The sequence below is a fragment of the Aphanomyces astaci genome, assembly GCF_000520075.1.
Source record: "Aphanomyces astaci strain APO3 unplaced genomic scaffold supercont1.28, whole genome shotgun sequence".
Classification (NCBI taxonomy): Eukaryota; Oomycota; class Saprolegniomycetes; order Saprolegniales; family Verrucalvaceae; genus Aphanomyces; species Aphanomyces astaci.
In genome coordinates, this window is record NW_009798291.1 from 329,979 (window position 1) to 349,256 (window position 19,278).

Consider the following 19,278-nt stretch of genomic DNA (forward strand, 5'->3'; position numbering starts at 1 on the left):
AATACCATCACGACATATAAAACCCACCTCCAACGCATGCAGAAACTCAAAGGTGCGGGTTCGGCCATCTGTGCATCCACTGCATGGAGTAGAGCTTGCGAGCTCGGCGCTAGCGCTTCGTTTGCATCGTCCGTGGTGAGCAGTGGGAACAGCGTCGACTTGTTGCGAAAGGATCGGTTACAGGCCATGGTTGTCGAGGTATGCATCAAAATACCTTGGACACTCACTGGTTTGATCCACCAGTGTGTGAAACCAAAGACGGAAGCAACTCGCGTCAAACCATCATTGCTTACCCTAGGCACATCGCCATGGATTGAGCAGCACGTTCACAAGCTTAAAAGAAGCAGTCGCCGTCAAGGACATCCGTGTTTGCCATGGCGGGGTGACGTGGGAGCTCGAAGGCACGATCAACGAAACGCTGCTAACAGACTTGTTCGAGCTGGACCGGAGGCTGCTGCGGCGACCGAGTGCACTGTGCCTCGTCACACCTGGCAAAGTCATGGTTGTGGCCAAGCTGGACCGGAAAGTGTTGATGTACGTCTGCCCTGGAAAGATCAAAGTCGTACGAGAGATGGACGAGCTGCTGCAAAAGGTGATCGAGGAAACCGGCGACGGACACGACATTACGTACACGTTGAGCGTGCTCTTTGCAAAGCCGGACGTGCCATATCCAGAGGACGACGACGCCCTCGAGTCGCAGCCACTTGCCGACGGGAAGATGCCCCCTGCTTGTTCAAGCCGCAACCCAAAACTAGGAACCGAATACGACAACCAACCCGCGCGAATGGATTCCACTGCACTGAGGACCTCTGTGTCGAGACAACACAACAACCAAATGATCGGCCAATCCGACGACGAACTCAAGAGCATAAGTGCCGACATGTCGACAGGCGATGCCAAGTTGATCCTTCGTCCAGACGGAGAACCGTCGAACGTCCCCGATGGATGCCAGCACGACGACGACGACGACAGCGAGGCCCGTCAGCAAGTGAAGGTCACGCATTTTTTACAACCAACCACCACGAGTACCGTGGTTGAAAAAACTGCAGCAGCACTCAGCCCCCCTCAACGTGACGAATTACCTATCGCGGAAGCCTATCCAGACTTTAAACTGCCATTGACCAGTGTGGAGTGTACTCGGTCGTCTGCGTTTGGAAATCCGGACAAGCCATCGTCGCCCACCATGAAAGATGACAACAATAACACAAGTGGATGTGCCGCCAGTGCCAGGGCTAGTAGCACGTCCGTGGCCATGCAACTCGACAATTCACGTTTGCAAACAACACCCCGCCATTCAGGAGACACTCCCTGCAACAATAACATGTTGCCTTCCCCACGTTTACCCCCGCTTGCCCTACTGGACAATGTCGTCGTCGATCCGTCTCGTCACCACGACCACAACAACACGGACGATTGTTACGCCACGGACAACAATAACCCCTCGACCCAACGAACACCGGAATTGGTGGAAACGGCCACCGCAACTACTTCCCCCGCCCGACCATTTGTCGCTCGTCCTCCCGTTGTGACCATTATAAGTCACTCCAAATCAACAGTACATGAGGCCCCAACGACGTACAAAGCCAAGCTCGGCGAGGTGACCATCTCGTACATTTTGAAATGTGAAGAATAGTTGGTCTTTACTGGTTGACGTAGGCTATCTGGTGGAGACTCGATGATCAGGCGCGACGAGTCGGTTGTCGGGAAGCCCGGCCAACGCTACGATTAAAACGGTCTATGAGTGTGATGGCCAAACAACTACCCCTCGCGATGGTGCCACGGACAACAGCTTCTGGGGACGAGACGACGCCGCTGCCCCTGTCAAACAAGGCTATGTACCATCTAGACTCCCAGAAGGAGCCAGGGTTTGCAATTGGCGCAACCTTGGCGGTGTCCCCAAGTACGGCTCCGGTGGACACAGATGCCGCCAGCAGCAAACAAGAACCCTCTGATAAACCATCATCATTCACTAGGTTGCTGCTCGAAGAAACTCCATCATTGTCCCCCAAATCGAGGCCACAAGCACGACAGCCATCCATTGCACAAGACTCTGTCGCGCCACGACACAGTTCGTACAGTCGAATATACCCACACGATGTAACATTGGACACTGATGTCGTCGCGAGAACTTTAATGCAAGGGAAGGTGTCTCCTTCCCAGATCCCCATGATGCAACCCCCCCTTCCTTCGATGGACGGCGACAGGCAGCGCCCCCTTGTAGCACCTCTCCATGAAAATTTAGCCCAACCAAGCACCAACTATATCGTCACTCCTTGCATGATGGACGACGACGATGATGTGGTGTCCGTGGCAAGTGGGACGTCGAATGGTGATGACGTTGGCGATCCCCTTGACCATCGACATGCCACGTCAAGTGACGTTGTCTGTCCCCTGTCGTCTCCCGCATCAACCGCCACGATGTCCCATCCGTTTGAGAAAATGAACGTGAACAAGTCACGTGACGGTGTTTCGGACTGTCGCCAAGGGTCCCCACCACTCCCTGGCGATAACGTCATACTACTCGACCCACAAGACCTTGTTGACGTGGTGTCCACCCTGACGTGTTCACACGACACGTTCAATGACGTTATCCAATCAACTCTAGAACTATCCGACCCCATCGACTTCGGCATCGCGGGTACACTCGATACGAAGGGCCAATGTTCACCCACGTCACATCATAGCCTCGTCACATTTGATAACGTCAGCGACCACCAAACGCTTTCGGTCCGCAAAGATCCGGCCCCTCTGCGCACCACTAACCTGATCGTGTCACGTACTGGTCGCAATGCCATCGACCTCACAAAGTGTGATGACTTTTTGCTTCCCCACCATATCGTCGACCTGGCACCAGCTGCGCCATGTCGCGAGGTTGCCGTTTGTGTGGACCCGCGCGACAAACCTAGCAAACCGTACACCCCCGATGTATTGTCCGTGGGCACCTTGAACCCGCCCCCTTCTCGTTCAGCAGTGCAAGTCTACCATCCTATGGGGCTTTCCCTTCTACCCGCCCAGCCCAACGCTCAAGCCAAGCCGGAACAATCGCCACCTCGAGGAAATGCATCGAATGACGGGTCGAAACGACACATGTCTGCTAAGTTGACTGTAAACGTGACCCCCGAGTCGCCAACTTTGGCATACATGCCAACGTTTATGCGAGAGAACGCATGGACCGCTTCGACGACTTCGCGGGTCCTCCAGCCTTGTGACGGACCCCCAAACGGTTGTCGGTCGTCATCATCAATGGCTCCTCGGAGAAGCCAGCAGCCATCCGTGGCCAAACCGCCCGCTGCCATGGCCATTTACTTGCGGTCGCAACAACAAGTCATTGACGACGACATTGGACACGAATTTACGAGCGCTTCAACGCCACAACTTAGCCGAGAAACATCGCCTGTTGCAACTGTCCAAACAAAACCAGCATCGCAGGCCAAGTCCTCTATCGAGCTCCACCCAACGCAAGACGAGATAGGGAGCAAGCAGTGGGCTACATCGGTCGTGTCTAAGGCGATGACACTTCAACCACCCTCACCGCAGAGCCCCCCATCGATAATCGTCGGTCGTCATGCCGTCGTCGATTCGCCACCACCGTCGCCCCCACCCAGCCCCCCTCGAAAACAACAATCGATGTTTGTGCATGTGGTGGATTCTCCAAAGGATCGAGCAGCCAAGTTGATGGAACTGCGTGAAAAGAAACTCAAACAGCTGCAAGAACGCAAGGAATGGGGAAAACCCAAAGAAGGGGTTGTACCCGCTATTACTACAACCAACGCAAAACCCATGGTGGGGCAATACTTGAAGCCCACGTCCAATCGCCAGCTCATTCAAAATGCACTGGAGACGAATCTGTTGGCCGGCACAGCCTGTGAAAGCGAACGTGTCCGAGTCGTGCAAGCGTTGGTGGACCACCAAGCAGCAGACAACTTCGTCGTGACGTTCAAAGGAAGCGTCCAAGAGATGAAGATGACGTTCAAAGGACTGTACGCGTTGGAGAAGGACTACGTGCACAAAATCTATGGCCAAGGCCCTGCGCACTTGCAGCCGACCATGGTCAAGCAATTCTTCCGCTACAACTCGGGAAAGAAGGCGTTCTTACCCGTGTCCACACGCTCGTTTACGATCAAGACGGACGGCGCGGCGCTGAGTGATGAGTGCTTCAAGAAGAAGAAGCTCGATCTGTTCTAGACAGTCGAAGTCCGTACCATGCCATGACATTTCACAATTACCAATAAACGCTTGCAATGTATTGCAATGTACTCGTACATTAGGGTACTATGATATACATGTAATGTACTAGTAGTACGGTAATGGCACATGCAATCACCAAGGAAACATGGCCAAAAAGCGCACGTTGAGCGCGGTGGTGCAGGCGTCGGCGTCGGAAGGGCGACAGGAATTGAATGAAGAGACCAAGAGCGACGATGAGCATCATAGAGATGCCGTAGCTCAGGATGATGGCAATGACGAGACGGAAGACTCGGTGTACATCTCGGTGGAGCTCACGGACTTTGCCGACTTTCCCATTCTTGACAAGCACGACGCATTGGAAATTGAAAACTTGGAGAGCGACCGACCCATTCTGCGCATTGGAGAGTATGTACTGTATGGAACGTACGAAGATGCGCTTGGAACGGACGTGTTCTACGACATGCACCCACCTGCCAACGCCGAGGACGCAACAACATCGAGCTCTGCAGCGACATGCTCGTTTGTCGGATCTGCCATGAAGCGCCTCAAGTTTGTCATTGACCCGAATGAAAAGCGGCAATTCCTCCGGAAACCAACTAAAATTTAACCCGATCTTGTTTGCATGAAGTCGTGTGCAGTTTTTGTACTTCTGTAAAGTTGCGGGTATCTTGCCGGCGTCTCCATCTACCGCGTGTGCGACTTTACATCCTAGTTCCCACAGCAACATCGATAATGAGCCGCGTAGCGGCTTCTTCATTCCTTTATTTGCTTGATCATGGTCCAGCTCAAACTCGAACCTGCCAGTGCGCCGCGGCTACTTCAAAGCTGGCCTCCATCGCCGACCAGCAGTCCGCCGTCAAACGAGCTGACAGCGTGCCTCGACGACGACTATGTCTCCGACTCATACAACTTGGACTTTCACTGGCTTGACGGTCCAGATATTCTCTTGGACGCGGACTTGCAGTCATTCTTCTTTGATCACCTCCATGGACCACTGCACTGCGCCCAAGTCCCCCCACTGCCCCCACCATCGCACCATCCTTCCCCCGTGGCCCCACCCTTCTCGAACTCCCGCTCGACTTCAACGCCACATCCACCGGTGCCGCCGAGCCATTCGTCGAGTCGCCCCGCCAAGCCCCGCCGGCCCAAATGCACCGTGGACGGCTGCGACCAGCGCGTACGATCGCGAGGCGTGTGTAAACGGCATGGTGGGGGTCGGCTGTGCCTCATTCCCGATTGCCAGAACTCCGCCGTGGGACTAGAGTACTGCGTGAGCCACGGAGGCGGCAAGGGTTGCCTCCGTGAGGAATGCACTAAGGCGGCGCAGGTGGGCGGGTATTGCAAAGCCCATGGAGGCGGATCTCGCTGCCAAGTCGACGGGTGCAAGAAAAGCAGCCAAACCAACGGCCGATGTCGACTTCACGGTGGCGGCAAGCGGTGCACTGCCCCAGGCTGCACCAAAGGAGCCCAACGACTTGGGCTGTGCGCTGCCCACGGTGGCTACCACATCTGCCAACACGAGTCGGGATGCCCCCGCAAAGACCGCGGCGGGGGATACTGCGAGACGCACCGCCGCGACTTGGAGTGCTCATCCGTCGGCTGCAAGCGGCTACGCAAGGCACATGGACTATGTACTACACACCTTCGCGTTGGTGACCATAACGACTTGATGGCAATCCTCGACGAGTTGCTAGATATGCCAAAGCAACGACTGCGTTGACATCGTTTTTGGTCTTGATGTGATTTATTGCAGGCGTGAAAGCTAATCACAAAGAGTACTCTGTGGGGTGTCAATGCTATATGTGGCGCTGCGCATGCAATTGCTGTTGGCTTTCTAGATAGGTAAACAATGGCTCGAAACGCTGCAACGCTTGAGAAACACCAACAGTGAAGCATTTAAGTTAAAAGTTGCTATATTGTCGATTTGATACAAATTTGGGGAGGGGGTGCAATCGAATCGACCAAACCGATCCACAATCGACCTGAATAGTTAAATTTCATTGAGAAGGTTTTGATTGGCTAATAATTTTGAGCTCTTCTGAAGTAGCCAATCAAATCGATTTAAATTCCAACGAGAAACCACACCACAACACAATGAAATTTCACTCGAAAGCACAATTGTCGCTTCAAAACAATGTAGAACATTGTTCGCACTTCGAGTTGCGGTGCATATTGTATAACGATATACCGTATTCACAACAATGATTCATTTAATTAAGACCTTAACACTCCAAGGTAGCAGCATTTCACCGTGACACGAAAACCGACCGAAAATGACTGAGGTTGCTGCTGGCGCTCGTAATAGTGTGTACCAACTCGCCCATCGAGGACGAGCAACGTAATAACATCCACGGCATGGTTTTTATAGGGCCTTGGTGATTTGGTAGGAACCACTTGGAGCTGGAAACACTTTGCCGTCGCCCACAAGTTTGTTCAAGTGCAGTTGCACGTTTCGTTTAGCGGGGATGGTCAATGCGTAGGGCAACCCAGGGTACAGCTTGGACACGATTTGTGCTGGCGTTGCACCATTCGTGTGCAACGACGTTAGAAACGCGACGATTTCGTCCTCGCGCTTTCGTCGATGGGAAATGTACATGTCAATGGCTTCGATGGCGTTGTGGAGGACAGGGCCGTGCCCGGGATATAGCGTCGCGGGGTCCTGAGATTTCAGCAACTCGAGGGATGCCATGTATTCCGACAGGTTTTGGAACGTGCAGGTGCCTTCGCCGAGGACACAATCGCCTGTGAAGATGGTCACTTGGTTGGTGTCGTCGTTTCGTAGGGTGAAGCACACGTGGTCGTTGGTGTGGCCAGGCGTGCGCAGGACGCCAATGGCGGCGCCTTCCGTTTGGATCGACTCGTTCGAAACACTGAGGGCATGGAGGTCGTGCATGTGGAATTGGTCGTGGACAAACGAGTTTGATACGTGAGCAGAACACTCGCAGGCCGGGGCGGTTGCAGTGGAGGTGTACGTGAGCAGTTTCCACATTTTGGCCTTAGGAAATGCTTTCTGAAGAGCCCAACACCCGCCAACATGATCAAAGTGGCCGTGCGTGAGGAGAATGTCGGAGAACCCGTCAATGTCGAAGCGATGCATCGTCGCGACGAGCAGCTCCATGTACGCCTTCGAACCGTCCCCAGTGTCAATCAAGATGCGCTGCTTCCCAGCCCCAACAATGTACGTGTTGGTCCCTTGGAGCGTCATCCGGCCAGGGTTCAACCCCAGCACACGAATGACATTCGGCGCCAGTTGTGCGACTACATCCAACTTGGACAATGAGCTCGACGTTCCAGAGAGTCGCACCATCCAAGATGTGGCAAGGGCACGCAGACGTACGATGGCATCTACCTTTGACGCAGCCAGGTGGATATGATGGCCGAATACGTATAAGGCGACAGCAATTCCGCCGGTGGCCGCTGCCGCTACGGTCGCCACGGTTGTCAACATAAGTTCTTCCCGTGACACTTGGTATCCGGATATTGAAATCCGGATATTTGACTCGAATCATCCGGATACGAATTGAAATCTAGAAGCTGCGGCTGTGGCCAGCACACCAAAAACAACACAAGATGGCACGCAAGCAACAGCGGGAGCGCAAGAACCAAGCCAAGGACGACGCGGCGCCCTACAAGGGAGGCAACAAGGAAGGAAACAAGGACGGCAACAACGGCGCAAGAGGCGGACGTGGTGGACGTGGTAAAGGCCGCGGTGGCGGCAAAGGTCGCGGCGGCGGCCGTGGCGAGAAGAAGAAGCCCACAACTGCGGACGACTTGGACGCGGACATGGACAAGTACTGGGGGAAGAGCTCGGAGCATGCGCAGAAGAAATTGGACGGGGACATGGACGACTACTGGAAGAAGAAGGACGAAGTGGTCCCTGAAACCACAGACGACGCCGCCCCCACTGTCGTCGACCCCGCAGCTACTGACAACGCAGACACCGACAAGACCGAGTAGGTCCACGTTGGTTGCTGGACGAGTCACTTGGACAACTACCACTTCATGGTCAATCGACCCTCGAGTTTTGGCCCGCCGAGATTACACAAAGAATACATAACCCCCCACCTTTATCGTGTATGTCGCGTTCCTCCCTCCACCTCGTATGGACGCCAAGCGTTGATGCGAACGAGCCTTGCTTGATCAAGCCCCCACTTGTTCTCAAGGGCCAAAGTTGAGCGACGGAGCCACAAAGGAGAGCATCCAGCATGACGACGCGGGTACGTTGTCGAGGACGCGTAGACGGAACGCCTCCGACTCGTAGCCTGTAACTTTGGACGTTGTGCATCAAAGTTGTCGCGGAAGTGTCCGTCAACTTGTTGGTACACGCGATGTTGATTACAACCAATGTACGCATCGTACTTTAGTATATCGACGTTTGATTCGCTAAAAATAATACAAAGTTCGCGAATGTTGGTTGTTTACCTGGGAGACTCGAGGTGAAATCGCGACAGCACACATCGAAATCAATTGGCGCGCGTACTTCACCAGCGCATCGACTAGACAAGGTACATCCATGCGTTGGCTGGCGTAGCTTGTCTTGATGATGCATCATCTCTAGGTCTCTTTCGTTCAAGTATGACAGGAAGCGTAACTCAGCCTCGGGCCACAGACGCATCGGCGGCATCCATCCGCCCGCTTGCACGATTCCTGCACACAGAATGCACCGACGAGCTGTTTTGCCCGCAATACATTCGGTAAGCTTCCTATTATCCACATACACATCATGATATGAGATCTCATGTATCATTGGTGGCCGCAGGAACAACAAAGCCACCGGACACAAGGCAACCAACTCGCACCCGATGCATAGGTTTCCGCGTGCTTGTTGACTGACGGCTGTGTTGATAGAACTTGCGGTGTTTTCCCCATTGCTGCCAAGGACACAAGTCGAGGTCGTACTGCGGGTCGTCGTTGATGGTGGCTTGTGTAGACGCGTCGTGTGAATACGTGTTTGGTCGCTTCGAATTGGAACACCATCCTGCCCAGTCATCCGAGGACACGGGCAGCCCCGCTGCCGTGCTGGATGGCATCGACGTGGGCGACATTCGGCGTCTACGCGACTTTCGCGCAGTGATCAAGACCAAAACCAACCCGTTGGCGTCGTGGATGCAAGGCACCGAGCTGGCCAAGGCGGCCACGGGCGGCCAATCATCCGACGACAAGGTGTTTGAGCTCAACGAGAACCGCATCTCGTGGCATTATGGCTACGTTTCCAACCGATTTTCCACCGACGCGACCCACGTGTTCCAAGTAAACACAGACTGTCCATGTACAATGCGCTTGAAAACCCCATCGTTTGTAGGTGTACTGCTTCAAGCGCTGCTCACTCGAAAACGACGACCTCCAGTGCCTAGCCCGCGTCGCGTCCATGCCTTTTCGTCTCGTGTCAAGCCGACAAATTCGGAAGGAGGCGCAAACGTCGACCCCAGCCATCTTGTCGCTGGTGGACCTGGACAAAATTCCCGACGACCGGTTCTCGTACATGCAACGCGCCACGAATCTGTCGACGTTGCAAACCGTGCTCGCAAAAATTGGCGAATTTGAACGAACCCCACACGGCATCAGCGTCTCCACACTTACCTTTCAGCGCCATCCATCCCAGAACGACTTTGCGCCGTTTCAATCGCTCTTGTCGGATGACTGTGACGTCGACGGGGCTGTGACGGCCGTGTCGGTTCTCGTGAGTTTGGTGGATCGTGTCATGCAGAGCGAATTTGTTGTGAAAATCCAAAGCATTCTCACGGCGCTATCGTCGTGTGTCGCCAACGCTTCCAAGCTCAACCAAGCTTATGGCGGGTTTATTGAAATGCTCGAGTCGCAGGTCCATACCTTCGTGGACAAGTCGCTTCTGGGATTGACGGGTGAGTTGACTCTGACCCCACTGGCACTGGTGGAGCACGTTGTGCAGTTTCTGAAAGCGCGGTTGCCAGCGCCATGCTTTGTCAGCAGCGAAGAAATGGAGAACGGCGCCGCGGTGGCCTTGACTGGTCTCACTGGACTCGCTCTGCCTAATGGACAAACGTTGCATAGCATGCACGAAGAACCACCGTACTTTATCGCGCTGGTGGCGCAATTGCGTCTCAAGTTCCAGCAGTCACTGCTTCAGCGATCCCCCCTTCCAGCGGCCGTGCATCAGGGCGGGAAGTACCAACATGGAAAATGGCGTCGGGTCGACTCGCAACGTCCAGAGATTCCCATGTTTGTGCTTCGGGAATACGCGTTCTTCGTTTCACAGAGGATCGAGATTCTGTCGAGCGACACCGAAATCCAGGTATCGAGTGTCGTCTGCCACTTGCTCACACTTGACAACGGATCCTAGATATATTTGCCGGATAGCTTCATCCCGGTCTGGACAACGTTTGAGTTGTCAAGGAAACCCACGCGCCCGTCCCCGGGTCACATGGGGATATCTTCCCATGTGGGCATGAATGGACGAACCATCACAGCGTACATCGCGTGGCGCGAAGGCAGTCGAGTCTCCGTGCAAAGCTACCTTTGGCCCATGCGACCGTCGCTAACGCGAATTCGGTTCACGCGCCATATTCAGATGGACACTAGTCGGCCAGGCTCGACAGATCGCCTGATGATCGTCAACGAGATGGAACAAGCGAACCACGACCCGATCGTTCCCCCCGTTGACGCCGATATTCATGCCCAACTGAGCTACCCCGCAACGTACTTTCCCATGCGAACATACACCGAGTACTACGAGAAAGACGTGACGAAGAAGAGAAAGTTGGTGCTATAGAACGACGTACCTGCCTCGACTTTTCATATCGTTTGTGATTCGCTGCCGTAAAGAACCTCATCCTTCACCTCTTATCTAGAGATCATGGACGTACAGGGTCTAGAAGGGAACGGTGATGTAGCACGTGCTTCCAGTCGAGGTTGTTTCCGAAGGCATTGTTCCACGACCACGCAAATTCAAAAATGAAAATTGCGCGCGAAAAGCGGTTTCACCACATACTAATATCCAGACAGTCGGAATGTATGCTCTTTGTTATTGTGCTTTCCGGTTAAATTTGCATTAGTTAATTAACAGTGAATAGAAGTAGGAACTATACAGGCGAAAGCAGACCAGCTACACACTAATTAGAGGGTCCATCATGTGAAATCGTGATGCATGGCACGCCGCGCATGTCATGTGCCGGTTACACGATTGTCGTCGGTTTCGTGGTTTCATATGGTCTGGCTTAAAATAGGGATCGACTTGGCCGAGGGAAAGCGAGGAGCGAGTGAGCACCCACGAGCGCGCGCGGCACGACGGCAACACGAGTCATCCCCATCACTACAACACCACTCACTACCTTTGACCCATGCGCAAGTATCGCTTGGTGTCTAAAAAGGGCGAAGGCACGTTCTCGGAGGTGCTCAAGGCCCAAAATGTCAAAGACAACAAGTTCCACGCGATCAAGTGCATGAAAAACCACTTTGAAAGCATCGACCAGGTCAACAACTTGCGCGAGATCCAGGCCCTGCGGCGGTTGTCGCCGCACCCGCACATCATCAAACTCGAAGAGGTCTTGTACGACCAACCGTCCGGTGCGTCGATGAACCAACCATCGCCGATCCATCTTATCACTTGCATTAGGTCGCCTCGCGCTCGTGTTTGAACTCATGGACGCCAACCTATACGAAATGATCCGCGGACGACGGACGTACTTGAACCCAGAGCTGATCCGGTCGCTCATGTACCAGCTGGTCAAATCGCTGGACCACATGCATAACAAAGGCATCTTCCACCGCGACATCAAGCCCGAAAATATCTTGGTGGAGAACCAAGAGTTTCTGAAACTGGCCGACTTTGGCAGCTGCCGCGGCATCTACTCCAAGCAGCCGTACACAGAGTACATCTCGACGAGGTGGTACCGCGCGCCCGAGTGCCTGCTCACGGACGGGTACTACGGCCCCGAGATGGATCTGTGGGGCGTCGGGTGTGTTTTTTTCGAAATCACGAGCTTGTACCCGCTCTTTCCCGGCTCGAACGAGCTCGACCAGATCAACCGCATCCACAAAATCCTAGGCACCCCCGCCCCCGACGTCCTCGATATCTTTCGACGCAAGGGCGCTGCCCACATTGACTTTAACTTTTCTCCCGAAGATGGCACGAGCATTGGTACGTATTGCCATGTGCATGTGTGACGGTGTTTTTACTGCAATATTTGTTTAGCCAAGCTGATTCCGCACGCACCGCCCGAAGCCGTCGACTTGATGTGCAAAATGCTCGTGTACGACCCCAACAAACGAACCAACGCCCGGGAAGCGCTGCGACACGAGTACTTTAAAGACGTACGCGAAATGGACGAAGCCAATGACGTGGCAGGCGGGGGAGACACCACCAGGTAGTATACGCATGAACCAAATAAAGTGGCAAAGGGTCATGTTCTTCGTAGCAAAACTATGGCCACCGCTGCGACGGGGGTGGGCGTCCCGGCCAACGCCGTCAAACATCGCCACAAAAAGGTATATATATGCAAATGGCCCCTATCTCGATCGTGACATGGACAACCTTGGGCGGCCACATGCACTGGAGCCACCAACCACTGCGTTTTCGATTTGTGATACATATACCATGCTGCCTAACACATATCGCTTCGGATATGCACGTCTAGGACGACGACACGAAACGAAACCTGCCCGTGATCGGCAAAGGCAACGGGGTCGATGACGGCGGTTCAAGCGACACATCCGAGTACCACCAGCACGGAGGGGACAATGCCGCGTACGAGGTAACGATTAACGACCCAACAAACTAACTATCCACTACTAGTAGATATTTAGTGTTGTCTTTTGAACCAAAACTTGGAAAAACTAATATTGACGGAAAGTGAGCTTGATTGGCTACTTGATTTGTGTTGTGGACTTTGATTGGTAGTGGATTGTCGTGCTCGATGTGTTCAATTTCGAATCGAATTGACACCAACTACATTACTGATGCAATTCTTCCATCTACTAGATCAACGAGTTGCCCCCGATCAATGCGTCGATTCCATTACTCAAACCCAACAAGCCCCAAGACTCTAAAGCAGCCAAGAAAACCAACCCCTACCGAACCGCCAACAACGGAGGCCAGCCAGCCCCCCATAACCCCGACGTGCTACTCGCAAAAGGGCGAAAACAACCTGCCGACAAGGGGTACAAGCTCACGACCATCTCCAAAGCGCCACTTCCCCTGCAGCAGCAACAACAGCCACAGATATCTTCGACCGTCAAGTACCAAGGAGGTAGCGGTGCTGTTGCCAAGCCCAGCAAGACCATAGGAGGTATATTGCATTACTGTTTTGATTATATCAATGAAATTGACGTTTGCCCTATTAGGTCCCAAGCCTCGCCGTAAATAATAGCCCCATATAGCATAGCGCGCGACAAAGAAAAAGCCATAACTCGACACTTGTATCGAATCGGTGGGTTGAGAGATTGACGATCCATCGACGACTTAACCAGATGACGATGAGTCGTCTGCTTGAACGACTACTTCGACGTTGCCAGTCGATGATGATGGGGGGGTGGAAGGCGGGTCGATAGTGCATACTAGTGCACTTGACGCTGGGACGGTATCGCAGACAAGGCACTGTAAAACGAATCAACTTTGTTAGAAATCTGGCATCCAGCATTGTATATTGTCGTCAATTCGATACTTTGAAACAACGAGCAGTAAGTATTGTCAAGTCGATTCGAAATTGGTGTTCAATCGAATGAGCAGAATCACCAAATCGGCAGAAAATCGATCGACCAATCAAAACCCTGATCACTAACCAAGTAGCCAATCAAATCCACTCTTCGACAATTGAAAGATCAAATTAGTGTGTGACTTTAATTAGTGTGACACCTGACGATTTTTACATACAAAAGTCAGGAATCGATCATCGATAGATATGGCGAATCAGCACAAAAGTCCAAATATTGGGTAAAGGGACAATATGTACCAAACCGGCAGACAATCATCAGTCAACCAATCCAAAACAAACAACACAAATCTACTGGCCAATCAAATCTCTCGTCAACCATTCGACATCGAATTCGTGACTTGAATTAGTGTGAAGGAATACATGCAACAATCTGTACACAAAAAACCCGTCGAAGGATTTGGCGAAGCAGCCCAACCGTCCAAATTTTCGCCGAATGGACAATATATATATATATATATATTTCTAAATAGTATCGATATGACATTCTTACATGATTGCATCCGCGTGGATTGATAAATGTACAGGCAGGACATGGCCATGACACGGTGGGTGCTGGTGGTCCAAACGACTGAGCGGCCGATTGTTCAAACATTCGCGCGAGAAACTACAACAGTCGGACATTGAATTGTACTAGTAATACTAGTAGTAGTTGCTGTACTAGTAATACTCATGAACGTACCAGACTCTCCTGACACCACGGCAACGCCGACGCGGCGGCGAACGGGTCGTGGAGTTGCCATGCTAGGTCCATGTGCAGCACAGTCTGAAGGAATATCCCCGCTGAATCCAGCAGGTACTGGGGTCTAGGGCTGTTGTGATCGCCTTTGACCTTGATCACGTTCTTGTCGCCTGCATACTACGACACCCATATAGTCAGTTGTCCGTGCAAATGTCCACATATATTATATACTAGTATCAAATATAATATATATATATATCCATGTCCAAAACGACAAGCAATACCTTTGCAAACAGGGCTTCCGTGTGGTGGGGTCGGATAAACGTATCGTTGTGGGCCGCTACACGGTATACAGTCAAGACATAGAGGATCCTGTTAGCTTGTCTGAATAGAGTTAAAAATATATCACTATAGACGGGACGACTACAGCTGTATTGCGCGTAAGAGTACTTTTAGTAGTAGTACAAGTAGTACTTGCCAACAAACAAAGCAGGAATAAACGATTGGTGGACATGGTCGATAGGACTGAGCTCTTTCAGGTCAAAGTGGGCTCGTTTGAGAACAGACGACCGAATCCACCGCATGACGATCTTGACGGCGAGCGTCGGAATCGTGTACCCTTCCTGCCTTCCATGCTCCACGACCTCGTGCACCTACACGTAGTAACAAAAGGTGTTCATTTTAATTCACACAAGATGGGTCAAACGAGACACGTTATGTTAGTACCAATTGGTCGAGGTTAGCAAATGCCGAGTCCACAACCAGGCCGGCGATCGACGGGTCGCGGTCGGCGTGGAGCAGCGCCGTGACAGCCCCCATGCTGCGCCCCCATAGTCCGATGGTGGACACCGACTCGATGCTGCGAAGATGCTCCACCACAGCGTGCACGTCGTCTACAGGGATATGGGATGCTGGTGCTGTGGACATGGAATTTCATCACATGGGTACCTCGTTCAAAGTAGCCCAGCGTAATGTAATCGCCGTCAGACAACCCGCAACCAATGCAGTCCAAGGCCACAACCGTCGCTCCTGTGGACAAGACACAGCGCAAGATCGAATGTGCTTCGAGGCGACATGACGAGTTGCCGTGGAGGTAGATGAGGCAGGGCAGGGCCGCGGCGGGGCGGTCTGCGGCGATGGGATGCCAGTGGGAGCATTGCAGTTTGAGTGGCATCCCGCGGCGCTGGACAGACACATGGAAGTCGGTGCGCTCGAAGCGACGACCGCAGAAGGCAAACGTAGTCGGCCCCAGCTCATCAACTTGGTACTTGGCCCGAGGTGGTCGAATGATGAGGTTCACCATTTGGTCGTATCCGTGTCGCGCCATGTTCCAGTAGCTGAGTTGTCGATTTGCATCCTCGACGGCTGCTTGTCCGCGTTCAATGCCGCCAGCGACGACGGAGTCGGTTGATGTACTTTGTCGGCGGTTGGAGCGGGATGGCGGATGTGACGCCGTGCGGGAGGCGGCTGACGTGCTCGCAGATGAAGCTGGCAACACGAGGTGTCCTTCAGAGGCAGAGCGCGCTGTCGATTCTGCCGACGTTGTGGACGTCGACGGCCGCCTCGACGATGCCTTGGCCTTGGCGTTCGAGTTTCCCATCGGAATGGGAGTGGCATACTGGTCGCTGATTGGCTGAAGGATCCTAGAACACACAGCGTTTCGAACAATCGATTTGCCATCGACTAATATTGTCCCTTTACCCAAAATTTGGACTTTTGTGCTGAATCGCCAAATCTATCGATCGATTCATTGTTACTGAATTTTGTATGGAAAAAGGTGATTGGTATCACACTAATACCAGTCATACACTAATTCAATGTTGATAATGGTTTCCTGCAATCTGATTGGCTAAATCCTTCTGCCGATTCTTCACAGGCAGTCCTTTTGGTTGTGTCGATTCAGTTTAGAGTACTGAGTAAACACAACAATATCGAGAGTAGTAATAACTAACGCTTTGATCGTCTCAGAAGCATCTTGCAGTGCACCTACTTGGACATGTGGGTGGCAGCAAACTTCTATTACAGTGTATGAATGTTTGCGTTTGTCTGTGCAGCAAGGAACGGCAGCGAAATCGCGCCCCTGCAGTCTGCTCAATGTGAAACACGGCTCCAGTGTCATGGCGGCACTCCTGATCCGTGCAACTGCATGCAATATGACATGCATTCTAGTACTGTATCCGTCAGTAGCCCCTTCATAAAGCCACAGCGGTGCCGCCTGTGAAAACTCCGGATAAATACCACCAATATTTCGGATAATTAACCGGGATGGACAATTCGTTTACGCGGGCCAGTGCTTTGCCATGTTGCTGGCGGTCTTACGTCGAGTCGGCAGTCGATGCAACGCACCTGTCCGCCGACTGTCATCCAAGACAGACAAGGCACAAGTTGATGAAAAGAAACCCGTGAGCTTCTTCCTCGCCAAAGAAGACACGCTGACGACGCGCATTATGGGGTCCGACTGGGCCGACCGACGAGGCCAACCCATCTCGTTCAGCATGAAGCTGTACTGGTCAATCTTTGGGCTATTCATCGTCAATGGCATGTATGCACAATACACTGGCAATGACGGTATACTTGACATCCCAGCGAGTCGTCCGTCTGAGATGATGTCGCCGTGTAGAGTTTGCGTTGTACCACCAAGTCAGGCAGTCGGTCAAAGATGCTCTCTTTGGCAAAGCACAGACGAACGAGCACGTGTTTGTGTCTCAAGTCGAAAGTGACAACAGCAATGACACCGCAACTGTCGCCTCCGATGAGGCCGCCATTGCTGCTCCTGTGGTGGAACCCGCCGCCGCTGCCCCCTTGCAAGTCGACGTCCCTACCACCGTGGGACCGATGGCAGCCCAAAAGTCTGCGGCGCCTCTCTTTGGCATGCTCAGCCGGACGGGACGACCCGTTCTGACGAAGGAGCAACTCACGCTCGAACTCAAAGCATTGCGCGACCAAGAGGCGAAGTGCCGACAAGAGTTGAAGGGAGGCAGTTTGCGCAACGTGGATGTAGTAGTCTCGGAGATTCACCAGATCGAACGCTCGAAGGCAGAGCTAAAGCATCGCATCAAAGCCCTTGCATAATTCCAACAAAACCAACATGTCACTCACTGTACAGTAAGCTTACTACTGATGAGAACTTTTTGAAATCGATCGGTTTTGTGCTTTGAAAACTGTTGTTAACGTAGATGATCAATTTATGGTGCACTTGAAAGAGACCTTGTCGTAGAATGCAGCTTACTCGTCTCTCAGGACCGGGATTTGAATTCTGAAAAGTGCTGCATGAAGCCGAAAGGTGATTGCCTACGATTTCATACTTACAGTTAACCAATGAAAACACTCCTGTACAATGATTGATCACAAATCCATGTTCTGTGCATGATGAAAACACTATTGACGATCGTCCTTGGCAATGCAAGCTGCATGATACGAGTTACAATTATGCGACGATGGAATACCGTAGTCATGTATTACGGTAGTGTTTTCGACATCACTGTTGACTGTAAGTATCCGTGCCGTGACCACGACCTTACCTGCGTATACCGTAAGGCATCGCCTATCGTCGGACGACTCCAACGTGAATGGAGTAAATGCAACGCCATACTAGTAGTACATACGTCAAGGTCCTCAAAAGGTAAACAATCCAACCACGTGATATTAACGATACTCCTAGGGTAGAATATATCCATTTGCGTGCACTTGAATTGTTGTAGAACAGAGGAAAACGTGGAGAAATGAAGACAGGCCACTGTCGACAACTTGACCCGTAATAGTTCGATACTTGCTTCGAAACAGAGATATCCTACAGGTCTGGTGTGTTTATTGCCCATACAAGAATGTCCAAAATGTCTTGATTCGCAAACACGTCCAGCTCGACTGTCAACACAACAGATCACTTGAACTCTTCCAAAACGGTCGCTCCTTCCTACTACGGTACTAGTACAACGCAGAACAGCTTGCGTACTCCTAACAAATGTAAATACGCAATTAACGCCATCTATGACATTGCCACCAGGACGCCTCACCTTCACCTTTGATATTTGACCTGTACGATAGAGAATTGGTCAATTGGAGCCCCGCAATTTGTGATTTTCTTGATATTATATTATATATAGAATTAAAATAAGTAAATGTGATAGGATTGGCTAAAATCGAACTAACGTTGTCAATGACGAAGAGATTGAACAAATGATCAAAGTCTGCGTCATTGAAGAATAAACCGATACAAAAACAATATGGCAACGCTATTCCACATTTACAACCTATATGACAATATCCTACACAACTGACAGTGAATATCTGCTGCGACTCTACACCAAATACCTACTCGGAGTAGCGCGTAGTGATAACTCACAATCACTTTTTTTAAGAAACCCATGGACTCCTTTGCTATCGTGTCGCGTCTCCAACAAGTCGGCGACGAAGTTCACGCATTAGACCTCTTGTTGGATGAGATGAGCCAAGTCTACCACGCTCACTCCTAACATGTCGAGGAGGCCGATGACTCCCCCACTGGTCTCAGTGAGATTCGAACCCGGGGAATAGCCATTGCAGAATGCACGTTTTGTGTCTTGAGGTACAGGTTTCTTTAGAACCGAACAAGAATGGAATTTCGCGGTGGTGTCATCACCAGGGAGAACGTTCGTCCCTATACTGTAGCTACATCAACTGATGCAAATACTAGCCCCAAAAGTACATCTTTCGGTGGGCCCTTGATGGTTCAAATGTTCCGTA

The 19,278-nt window shown here is 52.0% G+C and overlaps 10 protein-coding genes across 16 annotated transcripts; 7 read left to right on the forward strand and 3 right to left on the reverse strand.

Annotated features, from left to right (window-relative positions):
* Positions 1 to 10: 10 nt before the first annotated feature.
* H257_10446 (hypothetical protein) lies at positions 11 to 4,260 on the forward strand. Its single transcript, XM_009837000.1, has 3 exons — positions 11 to 198; positions 299 to 1,597; positions 1,657 to 4,260. Exons 1-3 carry the CDS (start codon positions 37 to 39, stop codon positions 4,183 to 4,185), a joined length of 3,990 nt encoding a protein of 1,329 aa, XP_009835302.1. The 5' UTR covers positions 11 to 36; the 3' UTR covers positions 4,186 to 4,260.
* A 67-nt stretch (positions 4,261 to 4,327) lies between these two features.
* H257_10447 (hypothetical protein) lies at positions 4,328 to 4,815 on the forward strand. Its single transcript, XM_009837001.1, has one exon. It carries the CDS (start codon positions 4,334 to 4,336, stop codon positions 4,793 to 4,795), a length of 462 nt encoding a protein of 153 aa, XP_009835303.1. The 5' UTR covers positions 4,328 to 4,333; the 3' UTR covers positions 4,796 to 4,815.
* Positions 4,816 to 4,963: 148 nt separating this feature from the next.
* On the forward strand, positions 4,964 to 5,908 carry H257_10448 (hypothetical protein; the record flags this gene model as incomplete). Its single annotated transcript, XM_009837002.1, has 1 exon — positions 4,964 to 5,908. One exon carries the CDS (start codon positions 4,964 to 4,966, stop codon positions 5,906 to 5,908), a length of 945 nt encoding a protein of 314 aa, XP_009835304.1.
* Positions 5,909 to 6,378: 470 nt separating this feature from the next.
* Positions 6,379 to 7,649, reverse strand: H257_10449. Of its 2 annotated transcripts, XM_009837003.1 has the most exons (2): positions 7,538 to 7,649; positions 6,379 to 7,446 (listed from the first exon to the last, which is right to left on the reverse strand). In XM_009837003.1, exon 2 carries the CDS (start codon positions 7,391 to 7,393, stop codon positions 6,551 to 6,553), a length of 843 nt encoding a protein of 280 aa, XP_009835305.1. In that variant the 5' UTR covers positions 7,394 to 7,446; positions 7,538 to 7,649; the 3' UTR covers positions 6,379 to 6,550. The 2 variants fall into 2 exon arrangements, with proteins under 2 accessions (XP_009835305.1, XP_009835306.1); XM_009837004.1 differs by having other exon boundaries at positions 6,379 to 7,649.
* Positions 7,650 to 7,714: 65 nt separating this feature from the next.
* H257_10450 (hypothetical protein) lies at positions 7,715 to 8,596 on the forward strand. The gene has a single exon (XM_009837005.1). The coding sequence runs from the start codon at positions 7,759 to 7,761 to the stop codon at positions 8,143 to 8,145; it is 387 nt and encodes a 128-aa protein (XP_009835307.1). The 5' UTR covers positions 7,715 to 7,758; the 3' UTR covers positions 8,146 to 8,596.
* On the reverse strand, positions 7,725 to 8,595 carry H257_10451 (hypothetical protein). Its single transcript, XM_009837006.1, has one exon. The coding sequence runs from the start codon at positions 8,540 to 8,542 to the stop codon at positions 8,195 to 8,197; it is 348 nt and encodes a 115-aa protein (XP_009835308.1). The 5' UTR covers positions 8,543 to 8,595; the 3' UTR covers positions 7,725 to 8,194.
* Positions 8,597 to 8,618: 22 nt separating the features above from the next.
* Positions 8,619 to 11,061, forward strand: H257_10452 (hypothetical protein). Of its 4 annotated transcripts, none has more exons than XM_009837009.1 (6): positions 8,619 to 8,693; positions 8,747 to 8,882; positions 8,948 to 8,972; positions 9,037 to 9,438; positions 9,491 to 10,459; positions 10,508 to 11,061. In XM_009837009.1, the coding sequence occupies exons 2-6, from the start codon at positions 8,764 to 8,766 to the stop codon at positions 10,934 to 10,936; spliced, it is 1,944 nt and encodes a 647-aa protein (XP_009835311.1). In that variant the 5' UTR covers positions 8,619 to 8,693; positions 8,747 to 8,763; the 3' UTR covers positions 10,937 to 11,061. The 4 variants fall into 4 exon arrangements, with proteins under 4 accessions (XP_009835311.1, XP_009835312.1, XP_009835309.1 ...); XM_009837007.1 differs by having other exon boundaries at positions 8,650 to 8,693; positions 8,763 to 8,882; XM_009837010.1 differs by having other exon boundaries at positions 8,948 to 9,438.
* Positions 11,062 to 11,392: 331 nt separating this feature from the next.
* H257_10453 (CMGC/RCK protein kinase) lies at positions 11,393 to 13,869 on the forward strand. Its single transcript, XM_009837011.1, has 7 exons — positions 11,393 to 11,730; positions 11,780 to 12,304; positions 12,359 to 12,530; positions 12,582 to 12,651; positions 12,801 to 12,917; positions 13,145 to 13,451; positions 13,507 to 13,869. Exons 1-7 carry the CDS (start codon positions 11,505 to 11,507, stop codon positions 13,527 to 13,529), a joined length of 1,440 nt encoding a protein of 479 aa, XP_009835313.1. The 5' UTR covers positions 11,393 to 11,504; the 3' UTR covers positions 13,530 to 13,869.
* Positions 13,444 to 16,156, reverse strand: H257_10454 (hypothetical protein; the record flags this gene model as incomplete). Its single annotated transcript, XM_009837012.1, has 7 exons — positions 13,444 to 13,759; positions 14,368 to 14,481; positions 14,557 to 14,733; positions 14,841 to 14,896; positions 15,035 to 15,209; positions 15,283 to 15,449; positions 15,505 to 16,156. 7 exons carry the CDS (start codon positions 16,154 to 16,156, stop codon positions 13,625 to 13,627), a joined length of 1,476 nt encoding a protein of 491 aa, XP_009835314.1. The 3' UTR covers positions 13,444 to 13,624.
* Positions 16,157 to 16,837: 681 nt separating this feature from the next.
* On the forward strand, positions 16,838 to 18,178 carry H257_10455 (hypothetical protein). 3 transcript variants are annotated; one of them, XM_009837015.1, is made up of 4 exons: positions 16,838 to 17,124; positions 17,177 to 17,661; positions 18,024 to 18,046; positions 18,094 to 18,178. In XM_009837015.1, exons 1-2 carry the CDS (start codon positions 16,857 to 16,859, stop codon positions 17,626 to 17,628), a joined length of 720 nt encoding a protein of 239 aa, XP_009835317.1. In that variant the 5' UTR covers positions 16,838 to 16,856; the 3' UTR covers positions 17,629 to 17,661; positions 18,024 to 18,046; positions 18,094 to 18,178. The 3 variants fall into 3 exon arrangements, with proteins under 3 accessions (XP_009835317.1, XP_009835316.1, XP_009835315.1); XM_009837014.1 differs by lacking the exons at positions 18,024 to 18,046; positions 18,094 to 18,178 and adding an exon at positions 17,733 to 17,953; XM_009837013.1 differs by lacking the exons at positions 18,024 to 18,046; positions 18,094 to 18,178 and having other exon boundaries at positions 17,177 to 17,788.
* The last annotated feature ends 1,100 nt before the right edge of the window (positions 18,179 to 19,278 follow it).

Excerpts from the sequence above, each read along its gene's own strand:
- H257_10446 (XM_009837000.1), top strand. The coding sequence starts at position 37 with ATGCAGAAACTCAAAGGTGCGGGTTCGGCCATCTGTGCATCCACTGCA. Across the intron at positions 199-298 it reads TACAGGCCATGGTTGTCGAG|GCACATCGCCATGGATTGAG; the intron begins GTATGCATCAAA and ends TGCTTACCCTAG. Across the intron at positions 1,598-1,656 it reads ACAAAGCCAAGCTCGGCGAG|GCTATCTGGTGGAGACTCGA; the intron begins GTGACCATCTCG and ends TGGTTGACGTAG.
- H257_10447 (XM_009837001.1), top strand. The coding sequence starts at position 4,334 with ATGGCCAAAAAGCGCACGTTGAGCGCGGTGGTGCAGGCGTCGGCGTCG.
- H257_10449 (XM_009837004.1), bottom strand. The coding sequence starts at position 7,636 with ATGTTGACAACCGTGGCGACCGTAGCGGCAGCGGCCACCGGCGGAATT.
- H257_10450 (XM_009837005.1), top strand. The coding sequence starts at position 7,759 with ATGGCACGCAAGCAACAGCGGGAGCGCAAGAACCAAGCCAAGGACGAC.
- H257_10451 (XM_009837006.1), bottom strand. The coding sequence starts at position 8,542 with ATGCGTACATTGGTTGTAATCAACATCGCGTGTACCAACAAGTTGACG.
- H257_10452 (XM_009837009.1), top strand. The coding sequence starts at position 8,764 with ATGACAGGAAGCGTAACTCAGCCTCGGGCCACAGACGCATCGGCGGCA. Across the intron at positions 8,883-8,947 it reads TTTTGCCCGCAATACATTCG|GAACAACAAAGCCACCGGAC; the intron begins GTAAGCTTCCTA and ends TGGTGGCCGCAG. Across the intron at positions 9,439-9,490 it reads ACGCGACCCACGTGTTCCAA|GTGTACTGCTTCAAGCGCTG; the intron begins GTAAACACAGAC and ends CATCGTTTGTAG.
- H257_10453 (XM_009837011.1), top strand. The coding sequence starts at position 11,505 with ATGCGCAAGTATCGCTTGGTGTCTAAAAAGGGCGAAGGCACGTTCTCG. Across the intron at positions 12,305-12,358 it reads CGAAGATGGCACGAGCATTG|CCAAGCTGATTCCGCACGCA; the intron begins GTACGTATTGCC and ends ATATTTGTTTAG. Across the intron at positions 13,452-13,506 it reads GCCCAGCAAGACCATAGGAG|GTCCCAAGCCTCGCCGTAAA; the intron begins GTATATTGCATT and ends TTGCCCTATTAG.
- H257_10455 (XM_009837015.1), top strand. The coding sequence starts at position 16,857 with ATGTTGCTGGCGGTCTTACGTCGAGTCGGCAGTCGATGCAACGCACCT. Across the intron at positions 17,125-17,176 it reads ACAATACACTGGCAATGACG|AGTTTGCGTTGTACCACCAA; the intron begins GTATACTTGACA and ends GTCGCCGTGTAG.